Genomic DNA, 23,239 nt, shown 5'->3' with positions numbered 1-23,239 from the left:
TATGTTTTTGCAAGGTTGGAGGAAAGAAAGATCTTTTTTGATTTGGGGAATCAGAGAAGTCAAGAAAGAAGACCCGATTTCAAAACCTATTTGACAATCAGAAAGCTTCCTGAAGGCACTTAACTGGATCTCAAAACATAGATTTCAACTCCCCCCAAAAGATAAAGATCTCTATCTGGTAATGAAATTATATTTGTATATACATACACTATACTCTCTGGTGTGTGTGAGTGTGTGTGTGTGTGTACACACATACACACACACACACACACATACATATATATATATTACACTGATAATATGTTATCTTACTACTTACATCATACCATCTCCTTGAGGACAGAGACTAGGTCTTATATAAACTTTATATTTCCTAGCACCTAGGACTGTACTGTCCACTTATTACATTACATTACAACAAGAACAATTCTCCATTCAGAGCAGCCTTGGCAAAGTCAGGAACTTATAGTCCTTCTTGCCACCTCCATGAAGGCAATGAGAGCACTAGCTCCAGGCTCCTGTAGTAACTCCTGTGGTACAGGACCGGACCTCCATGGGGAGTCAGATGAAGGGCTTCAGGGTTAGGGGTGGATGATGGATGATAGGGTGGAGTCGAGAAGCTTGGGCAGATGCTTTGAAGAGTAGGACCACCACTGGGATTGGGAGAGATAATCTTGAATAAGGGATTAGTTTAAAGAGTTTGAATATAAGGTAGGAAAAAAAGGTGGAGATAGTTACTGTCTAGAGTTTCAGGGTGAATAGCCAGGGAGAGAGTTTAATACTTCCTGTCAGTATGAAACCTCATGGACACTTCTCTATCCCATTGTATTACTGTCTGCTACCTGATTCAGTAAAATAATGCATCTTAAGAGTGTTGGAATAGGAGTCATAAAGTGCTGGTTCACAAGTTTTGCCACCGATAGTTACTATCTTTGTGGCCTTTGACAGTCGATCTTTCTCAGCCTTAGTTTCCTCATCTATAAAATGGAAATAAATATAATATCTGCAGTACCTCCCTCTCAGAGGACTGTTGTAAGGTTCAAATGAAAGATGCACACTTTAAAGGGGTATATAAATGTGAGTGATCTGTATCTTTTAACCGAAGGTGTCTCTACTCTCCTAGTCCTGTTTGAAAAAGAACACAGGCTCATATCTTCTCCTCAATCAGATAGCCCTTTTAAAGCTTTTTTTTTTTTTTTTTTAAAGAGCTTTGCCTACTAATAACAATGGAGAACAGATAAAGATTAAAAAAAATTTCACTCCTATTTTCTTATACTTTTACTTTCTCCTTTTCCTCATTTAAACTTCTAGGAAAAATAAAGATGATGATAGATATTTGGGTACACAGAGGGCTAAATTATAAGATTCATCTCCTGAACATTTCCCCATAGGTTTGAAGTTGAAATAGGCCCCTGAGAGACAATAATGAGGAAATGGGACTGCTACCAGGCAGATATCACAGAAAGGAAAATTGGAGTGTGAGGGAGGATTAAACTCATTAATCCTGCCAGACCTCATTCTGGACTGACTGGCTCTGGGGAAATGCGAATTATGGAGCAGAGAATGGGGGGGGGAAAAATGTCACATTCTAGATAATTCTAAAACAGTAAGAAGGAAAGAAAAAGAAATCCAATCGATAGGTATCGGAAAGGGAGGGAAGTTTCTATGGCCAGCAGACCACTTGTACTTTTGTATGTAAGAGATGAATATGAATGTTTTCGTGAATATATTATGTATGAAGAGAATATATATATTTTGAGAATTACTATAGCAGTAGCTTTATGGCTTTTTAAATTTTATATATATTTTTTAAACATACCAGACTAATCAAGAGACTTTATAAACTTAATTCTTTGTTGTACAAATCATCTTCCCTTGCTATGCAATTGATTTCTGTGTAAAATGAGAACACCCCCCCTTATCTTCTATGACTATTGTAAAGATAAATTATCTAATGTATGAATTCAGAACTCTTCAGAAGAATTGTACAAAAGGATAAATATTTATATCATTATAGTGGTTATTGCTAGGACTCTATTGCTCTAGAAACTTCATTCTTGTTTTCCCACTCTCCTACTCCCCTTTCAGAGTGGTAGAATTTTATTGTTTTTACTTCACAAGAACCTATTCAGTTCCGACCTTGTAACAGGTAGGAAGAAAACAAAAACAAAAGTGAAATTGTCCCCATCTCCAACAAGTTTATTTTTATTTTTGCAACAAAAAGCTATTGGAGTTCCTTGATTAGATGAGTGACATGATAAGAGAGAAGCTTTGGAAAAATCACTTGGGCAGTTGTATGGAGTAGAGACCTGAGGCAAGAAGCCATTAAAAAACTGTGGTATTAATCCGAATGAGAGATTAAGAGAGTAATTGTGGAAGGGTTGGATATGAGAAATTTGAGGGAGATAAAAATGATAAGATTTAATATCTGAGTGATTAGATATGTGGACTGAGTGATAGTAAGTAGACAAGAAAGATAATCAAGGTTAAAAGCCTGATACCAAAGTTGCAAACCCATGTGACTTAAAAGTTCATGCCCTTGATAGTAATAAGGAATTGTTTAAAAGATCAATGGGAGAAGATTAGAAGAGATTAGAGTTTGGGAGAAAAGATCATGAGTTTTCTTTGAGCCTTTTGATTTTGTGGTGCCTGTGAGACATCCAGATCAAATGTCTAGTGGAAAATGAGTAATGTAGAACTAGAGATTAGGAAAAAGACTAAACCTAGCTACATCTGGGCGTCACCTGTACAGAAATGATATAAACCCATGGAAACTTATAAGATCGCCAAATAAGGGAGTATAGTGAGACAACCCTATGGCACACCCACTGTTAGTGAGCATGATATGGAAGAACCAAGAGAAGACACATCCTTGAAAATGCACGATATAAAAAATATCTAGGAAGAATGGTAGTCATTTTTGTCAAGAAAGGTCACAAAGGAATGAGATTTGACAGTTATGCAATAATTGGTCAATTTTCAGAAAGCAGTATGCTATGAGTAATATAGTTGGTTGCCATATTTCAGAGAGGTTAGAGAAAATGAGAGAGGTAATGAGTCTAGCTGACTTTTTCAAGGAAACTTGATTGGAAAGGCAGAATATGGGATGGTAGCTCAATGTCAATAGTTGACTGATATTTTCTTTGAAAATGGGGAGACTTGGGCATATTTTTACATATCAGGCAAGGAAGCAATAATAGAGGCAAATTGAAGTTGTGGGTGGATTAAGGTATTGTGTGACATGAAAAAAGGAGAACTCACACTAATGACTTTTCTCAGAACAAGTGGTGGTAGTAACTTTATACATTTATGGATGGTAGTATAAGAGATAATATAATGTTGGGAAGAGTGCAATAGAAAGAAACCTGGATTCAGATCTCATCCCTACTCGTTACAATGACTGTGTAACCACTGGTAGATCACTTTATATCCCTGAGTTTTAATTTTCTTATGTATAATAAATCAGTGATACTACCTATAATCTTTACTTCACAGGATTGTTATGAACATCAAAGTATCTAAACCTCTTTGCAAATCTCACTAGCCATACAATCTAGAATTTTTTTTCTATTTGGAGCTAGAGTAATGAAAATTCAGCCCAATAAACGGTGAATTTATTCTCTTCACCATCTTTTAACAGTTTAGTAATTTCCAGCACTGATAAAGAAAACAAGAAACTTATGAGTTTTCTTTGGCAGGTCTGGTGTCTTGTTTCACATATAATTGAATTACTTCATAAATTAAATATGCAGAAGACTATTAGGCCTTCAATTATATGTATACTTAGTGATTTTTCAGAAAACAAAACCAGCTGTATGTTTCCTTTGCTTTTAGGGGTTCACCTGTATGAATTGTGCTCTCAAAGAGTATCAGAAATCCTTCGGAATAAGGTACATAAAACTGAAGAAGTCAAGAACTTGGATTTTTATGCTTTTTCTTACTATTATGATCTTGCAGCAAATGTTGGTCTCATAGGTAAGGATAACATTATTTATCTTTTTCATGCTCACTTTACTGGTGCCAGAGATATCAGTTAGTCTCCAAATACCAGGTATTTTTTATGACCTTTGGAAAGATTTTTTTTTTTTCTTTCACTCAATAATATCAAAGGAAACAAGGAGATAATATTATGGGTATTTTTTTTTTCCCCTGATGCAATTGGGGTTAAGTATCTTGCCTAGGGTCACATAGCTAGAAAGTGTTAAGAGTCTGAGGTCAGATTTAAACTCAGGTCCTCCTGACTTAAGGGCTGGTGCTGTATCCATTTAGCCACCTAGCTGCCCCTGGATATATTCTTGAAACTATTTTAGTGATCACTTACGGTACTTTAAGAATATTTTATGGGGCAGGAGGGCTAAGAGGGAAACAGTAGACCAGATATGGTATTTTGCCTACCAATATTGGTCAGCACATTCTCCACCACTTTTAGTCCTAAAGAATTGCTAGATGCAGTGAATCATTTAAGCAATTTGCCCAGAGTCAAACAACTATTGTGTCATCAGGAAGGATTAGAAACCAGAATCCAGGTGATTCTTTCCTCAGTACAACAGGACTGCCTGTAGTGTCATAATTCTGAATTAAGTAGCTACCCAATTAGCTTCTAGAAATTAATGAGCTCTTTGAAACCACTAAAGCCATCACTTCTTTTTATATTAAAATATACCTGTTACTTATATTACATTTTTCTTTAAGAGAGGGGTATGAGCTTTATGCTATAAATTGAACTCAAATCTAGAAAATTTTCATGGAACTTCGCTAAAGCAACATCTCAACCTTGTCTTAGGGACAAACACCTTGGATAGAGCATCACTGTCCCCACTTTACTTTAATTGGAGGGATCATGCATCATTTTTCTGTGGAAAGAATTTGCAAACTTGAAAGCACTATGCAAATGTAATTTATTTTTGCATCACCGCTGCCACCGATCTGATTATGACTCAAGCCTCTCCTTTCTAAGAAAGACTTCCCATGGAAGGGATCACATTGCTCAATACTATAGTTTGTTCTGAATAATTCAAAATGGTATAGAGACAAAATTTAATTCATCTTTATGTTATCTTAAAGATAGGTTAAGAGTTTTGATCTCCATTTTGTAGAAAGTAAAACTTAGGCAGAGAGGTAAGTAGCTTATAAAGTCAGATGAATTGAAAAAAAAAAATAAATGGTGATCCTGGTCATTATTATTATTATTATTATTAACTAAAATCCAAATTAAAATATACTGCTTGGACTTGGGAACAAATAAGAATTTGAATGATTATATGAAATTACCATCTATCCCAGAATCTTCAAATAGCTCTGAAATATGCGCTACTCAGATGGAACTGTGATCTTAATGTGAGTATTCTTTCAACATTGCAGAGCATCCCACCTGTGGTGAGATTCCTATCAAAATATTCCAAAGGAGGTCTAACATTCTGAAATCCTTCTCTTTTTGACATTTTCATAATACCATATCTTGCCACATGACCAACCGACCTTCTTTTTCACCCAGATATTTCTTTGATTACAACCTTTGCATGACTTTTCTTAGCATATGTGTTTATAATGTGTTAAAATATGCTCACCCTTTTATGTACCCTTATACTGCCCCTTGAGCAGTCCTTAAGTGTGGTTCTTTTAGAATCTAAAGTATTCTATGACTTTTAACAAGAGAGAGAAAGAGAGACAGACACAAAATAACAGAGATAAAGGGGGGGGGAAGGGAGACAGAGAAAGATTGGTATTAAAGAAATAGGCATTTGTTTCCAGAAGCAGCTACACTAATTAGGCTAATTAAAGAATATGCATAGCATCCCAAAAGTTTACAGCCTACTCTGTTCCCATTCAAATCTGTGCCCATTTCATTGTCCATTTATACCATCAATATATATTGATGAATGAATTCTGTAGGTTGTCTATACAACTGCATATAGTCTGGACAGTTTTCTTCACCCACTTTGTATATTTTCCTTTGCATGCATATTTCTTATGTTTCACTTGTTATTAATGATCATCAAACAAAATTATTTCTGTTTTATCTTTTGATGAATCTTGTATTATTTTAATGTTTTCTTATAGATTGTCTTTCAAGATTTTTTAAAATAATAGCTTTTTATTTTCAAAATGCACTCAAAGATAGTTTTCAACATTTACCCTTCCACCCCTCCTCCTCCCCTAGATAGCAAGTAATCCAATATAGGTTTAAAATGTGCGTTTCTTCTAAACATATTTCCACATGTATTGTGCTGCATAAGAAAAATCAGATTGGGACAGCTAGGTGGTGCAGTGGATAGAGCACCAGCCTTGAATTCAGGAGGACCAGAGTTCAAATGTGGTCTCAGACACTTAACACTTCCTAGCTGTGTGACCCTGGGCAAGTCACTTAACCCCAGCCTCAGGGAAAATAAATAAATAAACAAACAAATAAGACAAGTCAAAGCTTTAACTGCATATTATATCTTTTTTATTTTTATTCTTTTAGTTTTATGTTGAATTAGATTTTTGCTCTAACATGTCAGTAGTTTGACCATACATGAACTGCTGAATCAGGAATAATTCCCATATCAGTAATACACTGTCCTATTTTAAAATTTAGTCAAATTCATTTTTTGTGATATTCAGTGCTTTACATATCCAGTGCCTTAGGAATGTTCCCCCTCCCCCCCCAAAAAAGTGTATATATAGACATGAGACTTCTATATACTATGCAAGTCCTTGACCTCTCTAATTCCTTATCCCTGAGCTATATTTGTCAACATATTTTCACTCTCATTTGTTTTGGATTGAAGCCATTACATATCAAAAGATATGTTGATTTAACTTAGAGGGTCTTAGAGTTCTTTGTAGAAATCTCTGTGTCTTTATAATCTGCAACAGATGTTATAATGAAAAATGCAATTTCTTTTCAGGTGGTCTGTTTGCAGATAATTATCAGAAGCATTAAAACACAAAATGACAAAATATTCCATGATATGTTTCAGTCATTTTATTCACCTCACCAAGAATAACCTACGAGATATTCAACTATTTAGTTTCCATTTCTTCCTGAAGATTCTTTTGAGAATAGGATAACTTGGATTTCTTAAGATGTAATTGATAGGATAATAGATTTGGAGTCAGGAAGATCTGGCTTCAAATCCTGCATCTGTTAAGTTATTCTATTCTATTAAATTGTTCACCTTTCTCAGAGCCTTGAATTCTTCATTTGTAAAATGGAAGGGATGTTTTTGTGCTCACTTCACAAGGCTGTTTCCAATGGGGTAACATAAAATCTTTTACAAACTTTGCCAATTTTTGACTGTGTTGGCTAAAGTATGGGATGATAAGTGATGGTAGAGAAAAAAAGACAGTGCATACATATTTCTATCGTTACTCTGTGTTTTGTCAGGATGGGTGGACAGATGGTTTGGAAGTTGGAGGAAGAAAGAGCATATCCCCTTGTTTATATCCCAAACTAAAAATTTTATGAAACTACAGCACAAATTACAGTTGGTATAATATCATCATAAAGGAATACATATTGTTTTCCCCATAATCTGTTTTATTTTTCATGTTCTAGGAAATATATATTAAAAAGACAACAGCAAAACATTTGATCTCTATTTGAGTTCAACTTCTCAGGGTATAAGAATATAATGAAACTATCCCCCTCCCCCTGGAAAAGTAGAACCAATTTGTCAATCCAAATTAGTGTTCTCATTTTGGCAAGCTATATAGTTAATTGCAATGATGTAACCACTCTTCACAACAATCTTAAAATTGGAAATAATCCTAGATTTGGAGTCTCAATATCTGGGTTAGATCCTGGCTGTGCAATGAACCACCCAGGTAGCTTTAATTCTGGTGCTGCTTCTTTCTAACCCTATAAAATAAGAGAGATGAACTAGAAGTAGGAGTTCTTAACCTTTTCAGTTATGAACTCCTGTGACAGTGTGGTACCTTCAGAATCTTTTCTCAGAATAATGTTTTTAAATGTATAAAATAAAAGGCAGAGAATTGCAAAGGAAGCCAATTATACTGGGAAGAGTTTTGGGGGGTTTTTTTGTTTGTTTGTTTTGTTTTTTGTTTTCACCCAAGTTCATATCCCTTTGAAATCAATCGACAAACCAGTTGGAACATCTGTTAAGAGCTTATAGACTAAATGATCTCTAATGTCTCTTCTAGTTCTGTGTTCTTTTATCTTTTTTTAAAATTGATTTCACCCTGGATAAGTCACTTAAGTTCTTGGTGCCCCAAACAACTTTGTACCACTATAATTTGCAGAGGAAGTGCTTATCTGCATTAAATTCTTGACCAATAAATCCTTACTTTTCCCAAAATATCATAAGTCTAGTAAAATATATGTGTGTACACATTCATGTATATAATGTATACATGTATGTTTGCATGTATACATAAATACATGTGTACATACGGATACAAGTCACACCTCATTTTTAACCAAAAATGGTATTACTTAGTTTGATTACCAAACTTAGCTTTGAATAAATGCTGGATAATTTCCAAAATTCAACTGTTTACCACTACTGAAGATAGAAAACTGTGCCAAAGGCTCCAAAGACATTTCCCAAAAAGGGGCTTCATATTTTAAACAGTGTCATCTTTAGATTTTATAAAGTTCTCAAGGTCACTCCCTTGAAAGTGAAAATAGTGAAGGTATAAAGCCAAACATGATTGTTTAAAAAATCGGATGAATGACCTCAGAATAAAACCTCTAGTCTTCTCAGGAACCTCCCAAAGGGAAATGAATCAAGCTTTTAATGCCTGCTCTCATTCTACAGAATTCCATGAAAGAGATCTTACTGTTCCAAGGAGGGTTTTTAAGAGAACAGCCAAATTTGTTTACTGGGTTTGTTTTTTAGACTCAGGAAAATTATTCCAGAAGGCTACCACCAGATCTGTTCCACAGTTAAGGAACAACCTTCTTGAACTAAAGAATTTTTTATGAACCCAGATTTAGAATTGTATTTATCCATAGAATAAGAAAGTATCTACTTTGTGATTTTCCTCCCTTGGCTGACACTTTTGTAATGAAAGTACCCTTCCTTTCTTTTCCTTCATGATCCTGTAGAGAATGAATACCATTCATGAAACTCTATTATTTAAAAAAAAAAAAAAAAAAAAAAAAAAAAGATTGTGATTAAGTACAACAGCAGTTTCCATAGATTCCAATTATCAGCACCATTCAATTCTAAAAGTCTAAGTAGGCAAGGATGTAATGGTTTTATGAAATTTTAAGTCAAATTACAGCACTACAGGGTACAATTTTTCCATATTTCCAGATTTAGCATTGCTGTATGTTTTGCAGCATGGCATAATGATTAGAATGCTGAGTTTGGAGTCAGGAAGACCTGATTTCAAAACCTATTTGACAAACTGTGAACTTCAGCAAGTCATATAACCTATCAGATGACCAACTTCCAGAGAAGACTTTACTTGCTAAGTCATAGAAGGAATTTCCATTATAGAACATTCCCTAGATAATGAAATCACAAATTCCTTTGTGTGATGACCTGGAATCCAGAATCTTTCTAAAAATTAACAATTTTATTTTCTTATAGATAAGGAGAAAGGAGGAAGTCTCACAGTTGAAGATTTTGAAATTGCAGCAAAATATGGCAAGTAAAGTTAAGCCTTTTGCATGTGGGAAAGTAGGACACAAAATAGTTTCATTATCAATATGGAAGGCAGTCCCACAGTTAGAATTAATATTCTAGATACTCCATTCTTGATTCTGTCCACTAGACCATACTATCTTTCTAATAATTATTCTTCACAGTATCAGATATAAAGTTGGTTATAAATTTCGATATTTTCTAATTTTATTTTGTGTGTGTTGCATTAAATTCAGTATAAAAGTTGTTTTTTGTTCTTACAGGTATACAAATGATGGTCATTTGTTAAGAGAATGCCTTCATATCATACATCCTTATGCCACAGAATTTAGTTGTATTTGAGTCAGAAATGTTATTTTAACTAGTTGTTAGATTCTAAATGCTCACTTCTGCAACTGCAGTTTTGAAATTTTTCATTTGTATATTCCAAACTTCAGTTTCATTTTAATTCACCAAATATTAAATGCCCATTTGAAGAATGTTAAATATTATTTCTTTTTTAAGACTTTATTCACTTAAAGGGATATACTTTCATATCAAAAAGGATATAGACTTTCAATAATTGTACTGAATTAAATGTACTTTGGTTTTCAAGAAAAGCTAGCATAATAATTTTCAACTGTATAAAATAACTAATTTATAATTGTCCGTGGATGGATGCCAACAGTGAGTATTGTCACTAGAGCAATGGTGGAAAACCCCATTTCTTGACTGGATTTTATCTGGCCTCCAGAACACAAACAAAGAATCTTGGAGTTTGTAGGAATCTTATTTATGTTAAAATTAAACTCAGTCCTGAAGAAATTGCCCTATAAGTCTCTTCTAGATTAACATACATATAACATACAATTTATATATTGAATCTTTTCAAGAACATTTCAAAACACCATTTTCTAGACCTATTAGAATATTCTTTCTTAGATTGAACCAATCTACCTATAAGTCCTAGTTTTTCTGCCTTATAGAATTATAAAGAGAGGAACAGCCCTTCAAATATAGCTTTAGAGCTGTTCCCCTCTTCCCCAGACTAAATATTCCTAATTGTTTGTACTACTTATTACATAAAATGATTTCTAAATTCCTCACTGCCCAGATTGCTGCTTCTTTTTGACCTTAACAAAGGCTCTATAAAGTATAGCAATTGGACTTGAGTACAGTACTCAAAATGTGCTATGAGTTGAAAGCAGAACATTTATCCTCACATATTATAAATACAGTACTCCAATATCCAATCTAAGATTTATTAGCATTTTTAATAAACAGCTTCACTTGACTCTAACTAAACTTGATGTCAATTTAAACCCCTAAGATTTTCCTAGATTTTGATTTTTGTCCTTTAGAATATTCATTATTTTTCCCAGCTCTGTCATCTGTAAATTCAACATCTTTCTATGTCTTTAAATGATTGACGAAGATGTAGTTTTAAGATTAATATGTATTACCATTTTCTTCATCACTTTAAGTTTGTTTGAGAAGTAAAACAATAACTTAAGGCCTAGGCTGTGGCATTTGCTGGCTTTTGGGTTATAAATGTTCACGATGAAAATTTAATCATCAGCCCTCTTGATTATTTTGAGTTTTTCCTAGCACTCTTCTGCCTGGATCTGTATCTCTGTGGAAAAGTTTAAAATTCTTTTATTCCTCAAGAAGCAGTCAAATAGGCAGTTTACCAAATATAAGACAAGTGTATTTTGCCCCATAAAAAACATGAAACATCAAATATTTCAGAAGCCTATAAATTTCCTTTCCTCTCTACTGAACTTATAACTATAGGATCCTACCAATTTATAGGATTGGGGAAATCCAATATAAGGGGAAAGTACAAGGGGTGAATAGTATATCAGCCATTCATATTTTAGTCCAATCCCCTTGCCCCAGAGCTTTAGAGAATTCATGGCAATGGCAGTGCCATCCTAATATATATTCTCTGACTAAAGGGTGGTTTTTTCCCCCCACTTGGTGTGCCCATAGAGAAAACCTCTCCCCCCTGGCATTGCACAGTCTGATCAATTTGTTATGTTAACAATAGAAAAGACCAGGTTTGTCTCTTAATGTTTTTTCAGAAACTCACTTCTCAGTCAAACAGCATTTATTAAATATTTATTTGTTTATTTATTATTTATTGTTAAGTGCCAGGCACCACTGTTATGTAATAGAGATAAAAAGAAAAAGTAAAAAAAAAAAAAAAAAAAGCTCCTATCCTCAAGGAAAAGACATTTCACACCAACTAAATAATAGTGGAAGGAACATCCAATGTTCATAACTAGCACCTTGTCAGAAAATTTGTTTTTAAAAATGCTTGATCTCAGGGACAGAAACACTTTCGGGCAAGTTCCCCCCGAGACATAAAGGCGAAAGAGTGCTGGACAAACAATACATTTAGAAAGGAGCCTATTGATGATCTATCATGGAATATTTGTATGGCTAAAATTGTGTTTATAAATGAAAGGGAAAGGAAAAGTATATTGTGTATATAAATGAAAGGGAAAGGAAAGTTCAAAGGAAGCCAAGTCAATATAACAAAGTTTAAGAAGGTCTTTATTTAAGTTTTGAAGCTATTTTCCCATATGCATTAGGAATATGTGGGATATTATAATTGGGACTTCAATCATGTCTTTATGAATTGTAATTATTATTTTTATGATTTATTAAGCTTTCTTAATAATATAATAGACAAAAAAGCAAAATCTATTTTTAAGCAGACACAATATTATTGTTTTGGTTGCTAGGAGCCATTAAGTATTATTGGCTCAAGAATAGTTCGTTGAAGATATGCTATCAATTGGTTTTGATAAATATATTAAAGAGCAAAGGACAGAGTCATTCTTTGTCCATTTTAACAGTGTGCTGGTCTTTGTCAGGACAGTCCAGAGCATATTTTTTCCCCAGCAAAATTATAACATGAATATCATAGCTTAAGAATTACTTCAGCATGAAACCTATGCAAACTAAAGAGCTATGAACAGAATTGCAATCGTAATTAACAAAATGAAATAATAAAAATGTTCTTTCTTAAAAGCTAGAATTCTCAATAGTTGAATTTCCCCAAGGTAGTGTTTTATCCATTACTTAACTTACTAAGGCTTTTCTCCCTCCTCTCCGATTTGTTTTTCCTCTTTCTTCTGCTCCTTTAAATCCTCTTTTTACTCAAGCTATTCCTCTCTGTCTTTTCATTTTTCTCTGTGCCTTCTCCCCTTAATCATTCCCTTTCTTCCTTTTCTTCTGTTTCCTTTATCTGTCCTGACTTATACTAATTGTAAAATGGAATTAAAATTGAAATTTAAATATGCTTTTAATTGGCTGTTATTTTATGTTCTTATTCTTAATTTAAGATGAGATCTTTAATGTCTTCTCTCCACAAAAAATAAATTTTCTAATCATTTAAATTAAGTTGCTTTTTCCTTGTGTCATATACTATTGATTCTTTTTTTCTGTTTTATCAGTAACCCTTAATAGAAGGAAATCTCCAAGAGACTTTTTTTTGTAGCTGGTCTCAAAAAATGTCAGAGAGAATTATTCTGAGCTAGACGTGTTGCTTTTGCAATGTAAGTAGGTGGTATTCACAGTGACTTTTTAAAATCATATAAAGTCACAGTTAAGAGAGAAAATATGGGAAAGAGTTGACTTTCTTCACTATGTATTATGTCAATAAAAATAAACTAATTCCTGTCTTTGGGTTAAACCATTTCAAAACTATCCGTGAAATGGAAGATAATTTTTTTTTTTTTTTTAATTCTTCCTAGTTTGTAGAACCATGGAAGTTAACCCACAGAAGAATCCTTTTATTTGCATGGACCTTACCTATATTAGTTTGCTACTTCAAGAATTTGGGTTTCCGAAAACCAAAGTATTTAAGGTAGGAATCTGCTACTTTTGTAATCCTGAGAACTTCAAAAATAGCACTATGATACTCTACAGCAGAATTATCACAGCTGTAATTCCACCACTGAAATCTTCAACATAATTAATTATGTTAATTGAAAAGAATAGTAATATAAATTTCATTCAAAAAATACCCAATATCTACAAGAATTCAAAAGAACTTTTAACTGTTATAGTAATATTAAATTCTGACTATACCAAATATTAAAAACTCCAAAGAATTCCTACTAAGAGGAATGCTTTCAAGATGAGCTGATTGCATCATATACAAAGTTAAGCATACTTTCTTTGTAAAAGAAGAAATAAAATTTAATAAGATTACATCTTTTTAATGAATAAACTTTTAAAATTAAATCTTATTTGATGGATAAACGTTTCAAATGGACAAGGGCTGGTTTGTTTTAAAAAAAAAAAAAAAGAGTAAAACTACATGGTGAAGTGATCAAATCACACTTCAGAGTTACTCCATTTCCAGCATGACTTGTTAGGATATGTTGACTATAGAAATCAGATGGGACTATCCTATATGTATCTTATTTTAGCATAAGTTCTGGTGAGGAGTTTAGATCTTGAAGAGACATCAAAGTCCTCGCCCCCTCATTTTACAGATGAGGAAACTGAGGCTTAAAAAAAAAAAAAGTCAAATGATTTGCCCAGGATGATGCTGTGTCAGAAATGGGTTTTGAATTTAGGACTTTGGGACACCAAATCCAGCATTATACCATACGTTCTGAACATAACCTTTGACCATGATCTCTCACATAATATCACCTTTAACCATACATACTCCTTAACATAATCTTTTTCTCTTTTTTTCTTTAAGCTGGCTCGGAAAATTGATGATATTGAAACCAGTTGGGCTCTGGGAGCCACTTTTCACTACATTGATTCCCTCAACAGACTACAGAACAAAGTCTCATAGTGCCTGAGGCACTCCCTCAAGCCTTAATTTGGAGAACATTGCCAAGCCCTTTTTGAGAAGAGTCCTTGAGCACCTTAATTAGGGGTCAGTGATAACACTCTGGAAGTGTTTCCACAAGAGTTGCTACAGTCTCCATGAGAACCCAACACCTTTGTGGAATTTATGTGACTCCATCTTCTATTGAACAACTTTTGGGAACAATTTGGTGAATAGCCAAGTAAACATTTCCCAATTGTGTTCATTAAATCCTAATTTATTATGATTTGATTTTTAACAGAGATTTCACTATTTATGTTTTGGACAGTTTCTATTGATGTAAGGATACCTACATTGGCGGCAGTGTGTGAGCAATCGATTGCTTTGTTTCATTCAGTCCAGAATGCATTTTTAGTCCAATTTTGAACGTGTGTAACTTGTTCAGTGTCCATATAACCCATACTTGATGGCAAGATACACTTCTATAGCTCTTACTGCAGAGCATTGTGTAGCCCCTAAATCACTTTTCCTTTCCTTAAAAGATTATTCCACCTCACACTAGTTTTATGTGGACAGAAGAGTGGTGAGCAGTTTAGGCCAGTTTTCTTTGGTCAGTTGATAGTCAATACCCCCACAGCTGGTAAAGCATTGTGAAAAGGAGATGCACTGACAGAACTCCTCAGCATTTCTAATACTGTGAAGCCCCCCTTTATGACATGTGAGTTATATCTACTTGATTACTTTCATAGTGACCTTAACTTCTCTACCTACTCCTAGGAGAAGTTAGTGAAGAGGTAACAATAGATCTTGATGGGTTTTGTCTTTCCTGTGGGTTGACAAAGTGAAAATTATGTCCCAATAAAATAGACTAATCCTAATGGTGGGATATAGTGAACCTTAGAATTGAAACTAGTTACCTCTTCCTGTATTTTCAAAATCAATTTTTCCAGAGACCTGACCTGCTATATGCTTACCAGGTTTGGTTTGGATTTAATTCTTTTCTCATCAGAAGTTATGATTACAAACACTTCTCCTTTCTCTATATAATGGTAGAATTGCATCTTCATCTTATGTGCCACTGGTTACAAGAAACTAAATAATGAGCATAATCCTGAGCATTAATGGACAATAGAAAGAACATTTACTTTCATGGGATTTTTTTTTTTTTAAACCAAAATTCTTCACTCGAAGGATCACTGAGTTTTCAGACTTTCTGAATCTTCCTTCCCTTCCTCTGGCACCATCTTCCTTGTCCAAGTGAATGTATTGCTGCATTGAGCCAGGTCTGTGACTAAGCTGGGTTGATAACTGGAACAGTGTCAGTGCTATAGGGAAATCAAAGGAAATGTTTTGAAGCATCAAACACTAACTTTGTGAAGATTTTTTGTTCTATCTGAAACTGGACTTGAGTTCCCAAAATTTCCTCTCCACTCTTCTTGAAGTTACAGACTGTAGGATATTTATTATTAACATGCAGTGGCATTTCAGGTACTAATTCTAGAACTGGTATTTCTAATTCACCTCAGTGTCTAACTGTAAACTACCTCCATGGTGCTCTGTCTGTATATTGGTCCCCTACAATTTATGGTGAAGGAAACACTGTTCTTGTTCTGCCAAAAACCATTTAAGTAGTCATCAGTTATTTTCTAAAAACTATCTGAGCCCATAAATACCTGAAACAATTAAGTGTTGTATGTGTTCCCCAAAATAAATTTTAAAAGTTTATAACTGTCATCTTTAACTTATTGTGTGTTTGATGAGTGGATATTACAAGAAGGATCTCTCTGAAGAAACTTAAATAGGTACACTTAGTAAATGTCAAGTCTAATTAATCTTATATTGTCATCAGTGAAAATAACACTTAGGTGTTAGAAGCAGCAGGTGGTACCGTGGAGAGTGTGCCAGACTTAGAGTCAGGAAGATGTGAGTTCAGATGTGGCCTCTGGGACCCTGGGAAAGCCACTTAACCTCTGTCAACCTCAGCTTCCTCAGCTATTATAATAATAATAGAATAATAACAATAGCACTTAGCTCTTGGGATACTTGTAAGGGTCAAAAGAGATAGTATTTGTAAAGTGACACATACTGGGCACTCTATAAATGCTTTGTTGGTTTTCAAAAACTAGATCCATCCCCATCTTGCCAGTGTTCTTATACCTAAAAGACCCTTTCATGCCCCCTCCCCCCATATACACACACATATACATATACTCTTCCATTTAGGACATCTTCCTTGATGTTCCTCAAATAAGATGCTGGGCATTTTCACTTGGCTGCTCCCCATTTTCTCCTTTCTCCATTCCACAGACCTCCCGGCTTCCCTTCAAGTTATAGTTAAAATCCTGCCTTCTGTAAGAAATCTTTTCCAATCCCTCCTAATTCTTCTGCCTTCCTTCTGTTAATTATATCTAATTTATCTTGTATATTGCTTGTTTGTAAATAGTGTTGTCTCCCCCATTAGACTGCAAACTCCTTAAAGACCTAGGGACTGTCTTTTGCCTTTTTAATCCCTAGCACTTAGGTTAGTGCCTGGCACATAATAGGCACTTAACTAACTAGGATAAAAACTAGGACTGAGATTAAGACAAAACAGCCTTAAAAGCTTTTCTCCTACACAGTTTTTAAGTCATGAAAGGATCTGTGAAAAATTGCAACTATAGATAATTTTGATCAGGAAGTGTCTGAGTATCAAGTGAGCCATAAAAAAGGAGGTATATGTTGGCTTAGCGCTATGCTAGGCTCATCATAGTGGATATTTAATAAATATTTATTGATAGATTGCCAAATGTGTTCATCAGTGTTGGGGAAGAAATGTTGTGCAAAATTCAAATAGAAAGGATTATCTATAGGTAAGAAAAATTTCCAGATGTTTTTATGTATAAATAATATGCAGGTGTGCTCCTCTTTGAGATTCACCTTCTTTCACAAGAGATTGACCTAGGAATATATGTGGAAAGAACCAAATGGATAAGAAATATCTATTATCCAAATTATGATACACAACTGTGTGAAGAGTCTGCATTAGTCCTTCAGTATTTCTATCTTGGACAGATATTACAAGGCCCAAAATTAAATAGGAAGATTTGGGGCTGGATTGAACATGGAAAACAGTGGTACTTCTAATCACTAACTTGTTCTGGTCATCAAAGCTCATCTATTCGATAATAATATTCTTCTGATGATGCTATGTGGCTGTGAATCATTAAATATTTTGATCTCAAAAGAATTAAAATCCTAAGGACCATAAAGCACGATAGAAAGATGTATTATAGGTATCAATAGGTTTCAGACTAAGCACTTCGCTAAGGATATTAAAGATCAGAAAAGAAGGTGATATAGAAATGTAGAAAGAATAAGTAAAAACTGATGGATGGACTGGGCGTTACCCTGGTATCCAGGAAATATTAAAAGAAAAAAGAAGTTTTTAATATTTTTGAGTAGCTTCTCTGAAAGATTTATGGAAAGCCATTGACAAGAATTGCATAGGATGAGAAAATCTGAATGTACCTGTGGATATTTCGAAATAAATACTTAAGATGGAAGAATAGTTATGTAAGGACAAATATAATGGAATGGCATGGAACTTCAAGACTAGCTTTGAAGACTGAAGTCCAGAAAGTTGAGATTTCTTTAAAAAAAAAAAAAAAAAAAAGTGGGACAATGAAAAGGGTTTAAAAGAGTAAGAAGAATGGGAAGAGGCACACCCATTATTAGGAGACAGTATGCTGATTAGAAACAACACCCCCTAAAACAACTTCTTATTCTTTGTTTTGCTTTTGGTTCTTTAAGAAAATTATATTTGAACTCAAAAAGAATAGAACAAGTGTGATTAAGAGAAAATTGTGTCCTAAGGTAGATGGAGTTTATGAAAGTATCTAGTTTTTAATGAGTAGGTCTGGATGAACATTTAGGTTTGAAACTACATCTCAAGATACATTATAATAATATAGTTGATAGAGCACTGGAGGAAGGCTCATCATGAGTTCAAATCTGGCATCTAACACTACTAAGTTACCTTGGGCAAGTCACTTAACCCTGTTTGCCTCAGTTTCCTCATCTGTAAAATGAGATGGAGAAGAAAATAGCAAACCACTCCAGCGTCCTGGCTAAAACAACCCCAAAATGGGGTCTCAGAGAGTCAGATATGACTAAACAAGCAGTACTTATATTTTTTACCTTGTAAATTTCTGTGAAGGAGTTGAAGGTACAAAGGTCTGAAGAAACTTTAATAGATACATTCATTAAATGTCAAGTCTAATTAATCTTATATTGTCATCAGTAAAACTTGGGTGTTAGAAGCAGCAGGTGGCACAGTGGAGAGAGTATAAGGTGTGTGGATGTATAAATACACACACTATAAAACTATAAATATAGTTTTCATGATGTTCAGGGAGCTCCATGCTTAGAAAACTGTTGCAGGGCAATAGAAAAGGGGAAGGGGGAAAGAAGGAAAAGGAGAGAAGCTGGGTGTGTTGGGTGGAGGGGTAGTTGATTTATTTGTGTTGAGAGAATATTGTGTTTGCAGGTTGGGGTTGGGAAAAGGAAAAGCAGAAATCTAAGCCAGAGAAATGAACTCTTGTGCTTCCTCATATCTCTTGTTAGAACAAGGCTTGGGTGAGATCCAATGCATTCTTACCAGATGACGAATTTTCATTGAACCAAACTGCAAAACAATTGGAGAAATTACAGTATATCTAATGATTCTTTCCTAAATCTCATCCTTCCAGCTTCAGAATGCTGTAGTAAGAAATTTCAGTGATTTGAGGTGATGTGGTCTGTAAGCATTTCCTTTTTACAGACATCTTGTTGTTTTTTTCTCTCAAATGCTATTTGAAGTTGAAAATCTTCACTATGCTCTTTATTTATTTAGGTCATAAAGAAATTAACACAGTCTTACCATACAAGCACAACTACCCTCCCTTGACTTCTTTCTGAGTAAGATTTCAGTCTTCTTCCCCCTCATACTGGAAATTTTTAGATGAGGAAAAGAAAGATAATTTAAAGTAAGAATATGTGACTTTGCATTTTACCCAAGTTTAATTTCAAAGCATTTGAAAAATGCATTGACATTTCCCAGAAGGTCATCAAATAAGTCAAGGAATGGCTCAAGTTTCTGTAAAATTTCTGAGTCATTCTACTTAAACTGTCCTTTGGAGTAGGAAAGACAAATCTTAGCTTTATTTTATTTTAGAATTGTTTTAGTTTATAATTTTCTACTTTATTACTCTGATGGTATGGAGAAACCTACTACAATAGTAATTTTCTGCCACAAAATTCTCTGTACCAACACTAATGGTTTGCATTGTGATGACTTCCTTTTACTGCTTGTGGTCAAGCTGTGAAGTCAATTATGAGCAACAGGGTATAAACTTTAGAAAGGAAAAGGAGAGGAAGGGAGGGCAAAGAGAGACAATGTTCCTCCCAGAGCTAGATGCTATGCCTCTCTTAATGCAGATTATTATTTTATTAGCTTTTCTGAATGTTCTATCACATTGTGACTCATTAGCTTTCTGTCCACTAAAATCCCCAGATCTTTTTGGGATGGATTTTCTAGCTATATTTCTATTATATTGTGCTTTTGAAATTGATTTCTTGAATTCCTTGCATAAGACTTTAAAATTTTGCCACTAAAATTCATCCTGTTATATGTGGTGCAACTTTCTAACTTCTCCAGTTCTTTTTGAATCCTAACTCTATCATCAAGCGTATTATGCAGCACAGTATGGATCAGTTCTCTGCTGCTTGTGCTAATTTTGGCCTGACAACAAGAAGAAAACAAGTTCTATATTATCCAACTGTATCATCCTTACACGGAACTATCAGGTACAGCAAATGGAGAAATTTTAAATGCTGTGGATAAGTTCGTTTACATGGCAGTGTACTTTACAGGGATTTACACCTAGATAATGAGGATGATACTCATATTTCCAGAGCTAGCTCAGTGTTTGGGACATTCCAAAGGGAAAGTATGAGGAAGAAGAGGTATTGGGCTATCTATGAAACTTAAGGTCTACAGAGTCATCTGTGCTGCTCTTACTGTTGAATGGTGTGAAAGCTGGATAGTACACCACACCATGCCAGAAAACTGGATTGCTTTCACTGGAATTGTCCTGGGAAAATTCCAAAGATCATCTGGCAAGACAAGATACCAAATGTTTCTTCTACTGCCTCTTTTTTTTTTCTTCTTTTTTTTTTTTAAATAGTTTTTATTTACCAGATATTTGCATGGGTAATTTTACAACATTGACAAATGCCAAACTATTTGTTCCAATTTTTCCCCTCCAATTTTTCCCCTCCTTCCCCCCCACCCCAGATATGCTGCCTTCATTTTCAACCCCTACTAGCTATATTCCCCTCACTGATAAGGCCCTTTACTGTTTAATTAAATCATTCAACATAGACTAGTTTTTCCAAAGAGTATTTCAAAGATAAAATGAGAAAAAGACATCCCACTTAATACTTTCAAGACATCTCTATGTCACCTTAGTCTAGTCTCTGGGAGAATAAACACAACATTTATTTAATTTTCCGTATAACATTAGTCCCACCAAGTTCATATTCAAATACAATGTGATGAACAGACAAACCCATGTGTTTCAGCCACCTCTGGGCTAGGGCCCCAAAGGTTGTTCCTTGGTCCTCAGAAATAGCTACAAAACCCAACCAACACTCTTACCCTCAGATTCCTGTGGTTCACTCTCCTCACTTTTCAAAACTCCCAGACTCTTCCATTCCCTTCACAGAATGGTCTTTTACCAGATGCCATGGAAAAGTCTTCAAGATCCACCTCCAAAGATCAAATGAGGCAAAGAAAGTAACAACTAAGGCTGTCAGACCTTTTTGAATGATTCCACAACCAAAGAGCCTCTTCTTTCACATATGGTTAGCCAAAAGGACCTAGTTACAGATTGCCTATCCATGCACAATAGTTTCTCTGTAAGGGCAGCTTGGAAGCAAACTTCCCAGATTCTCCAAGGGGAAGTTCTGAATCTTTGCCAAACCTCCATGTCGGTTCTTTGTATTCCCAATGTTATGACACTGCCTGTACTACACTAAGCCTGAATAAATCCCTGATAACTGGCTGACCTGAGAGGGGGATTACCCCTAGTCTCAGAGCTGTTCTAAGGACAACTTTAAATGACTAAATCATAATACTCAAACCAACACAGGACCCATGAAGGAAGAGGCTAAACTACCTCCAAAGAAAGAACTGATAAATAGAAATATGTATAGTAAGCAATCTCTGACTTCTTACTAGAGAAAAAAGAAAGTGGAGGGAATGAAGATAAGGGAAAGTCAGGCTGGCAGCTTATTTAGTAGAGCTAAACAGATTGGCTGGGAGGATGAGCTCCAATGCTCTCCAGTTGACAAGAAAGTCCTCTGCAGTCAAACTGCCTTATGGCAGTGGATGCTTGCTGGCCATAATATTGTAATTTGCATTCTACAAGTGCTTAATTCTTCTTCATTCCTACTTTTTTCCCCTCATTATTCCCCTTAAGATTCTAGATCTTTTGCTCTCAAATGAATTTTATTAGTTTCCCTAACTCTTTAGAACAATGAATAATTTGATTGTTATAGAACCAAATCTGCAAGTTAAGCTAATTTGTCCATTTTTTTAATTAGATGGGCCAGCAATGAGCATTAAATTATCTACTTATTTAATTCATTCTTTAAAGAGTGATTTATAACTATGAAGGTGTTGTATATGCCTCCAAAAAATAAGACTAAGATATTTTATTATTTTTTGTTATTTTTGAACATGACTTTTTTTCCTATTATTTTTTCTAGATCTTGTTACTGATATTGATTTTGTGGATTTATTTTTTGTCCCTCTACTGAACTTATCTCAATTAGTTTGGATTTTTTGGTTTTGGTTTTGGTTTTTTACTACTTCTCTGGGATTTTCTAAATAAAGCATCATGTAGTCATCACAAAGGCATAATTTTATTGCTCAAAAGCTTTTTTTTAAGAGTAAAACTATTTGATCCCCAATACTTTTTTATTTTTTATTCATTTTGAACTTAAATACAAAAAGACAAAAAATAAACATTTACATGTACACCGCATAACATAAAAAGAGGATTCAGTCTAAAACCATGAATTTCCATTTCAGATCGGTTACTTTAAAAAAAAAAAAAAAAAAACACTATGTAGTAATAATACACATTGTTTTCTAAGCTACCCTGCTTTTCTCTTATAAGTTTTCTTTTGTTCTTAAAAGGAGGAGGGAGGGAGGGAAAACAAACCTACTTTCCAGCTTTCCAAAAGTCAAACCCTCTGCACAGGATCAAAGGGAAACTTGATGATAAGCTTAGAATATCACTCCAAAACAATCCATTGAAGAATTTTCCCAGAATTTCAGTCAAACTGCCCTCTAGTTTGAGAGCGACAGGACTCTGATTTGATCAACCAGCAGAAAAGCAATCACATGGCAGAAAGGGATTAAAAGATCTTTCCAGAAAAAAATGATCAACATTTCACTTGAGCTCCCGGTAGTTCTGTAAAACATGACAAATTGCTGGATATGGGAGGTAACAAGCAAACAAGAAGGAATATTGGGGTGATTCCTAGATTTTAATCCTGAATGTCTGAGGAAAATAATAGTGGCATTAACAGAAATAAGGAAAATCAAGTAAAGGAACAAAACCTAATATAGTGTAATTTATTAATGAATCTATTGGAATTTTGCTATGTAAGTATAAGAGGGAGGAATTATTTGAACCCATTCTTCCCACTTCAGCTCAGCTGATATAGTTTTAGAAATAAAGTAATTAAGTATTAACTGAAAAATAGCACAAAATTATAGATAAGTTGACTTTTTGGAAGTCCAATTTTCTCACTATGGTAGGACTCTAGTATAATG

General features: G+C 34.4%; 1 protein-coding gene across 1 annotated transcript in view; it reads left to right on the top strand.

Annotated features, from left to right (window-relative positions):
- Positions 1–16,101, top strand: part of ENTPD6 (ectonucleoside triphosphate diphosphohydrolase 6) — a 52,252-nt gene extending 36,151 nt beyond the window's left edge. Inside the window, 4 exon segments of the mRNA XM_074287708.1 lie at positions 3,835–3,975; positions 9,543–9,599; positions 13,340–13,452; positions 14,302–16,101. Of these exon segments, the coding sequence (XP_074143809.1) occupies positions 3,835–3,975; positions 9,543–9,599; positions 13,340–13,452; positions 14,302–14,400 (410 nt within the window). The 3' untranslated portion in view covers positions 14,401–16,101.
- Positions 16,102–23,239: the final 7,138 nt, after the last annotated feature.

The sequence above is a fragment of the Sminthopsis crassicaudata genome, chromosome 2 (assembly GCF_048593235.1).
Source record: "Sminthopsis crassicaudata isolate SCR6 chromosome 2, ASM4859323v1, whole genome shotgun sequence".
NCBI lineage: Eukaryota > Metazoa > Chordata > Mammalia > Dasyuromorphia > Dasyuridae > Sminthopsis > Sminthopsis crassicaudata.
The sequence above is the reverse complement of the archived record's forward strand: the minus strand, read 5'-3'. Positions and strand labels throughout refer to the sequence as shown.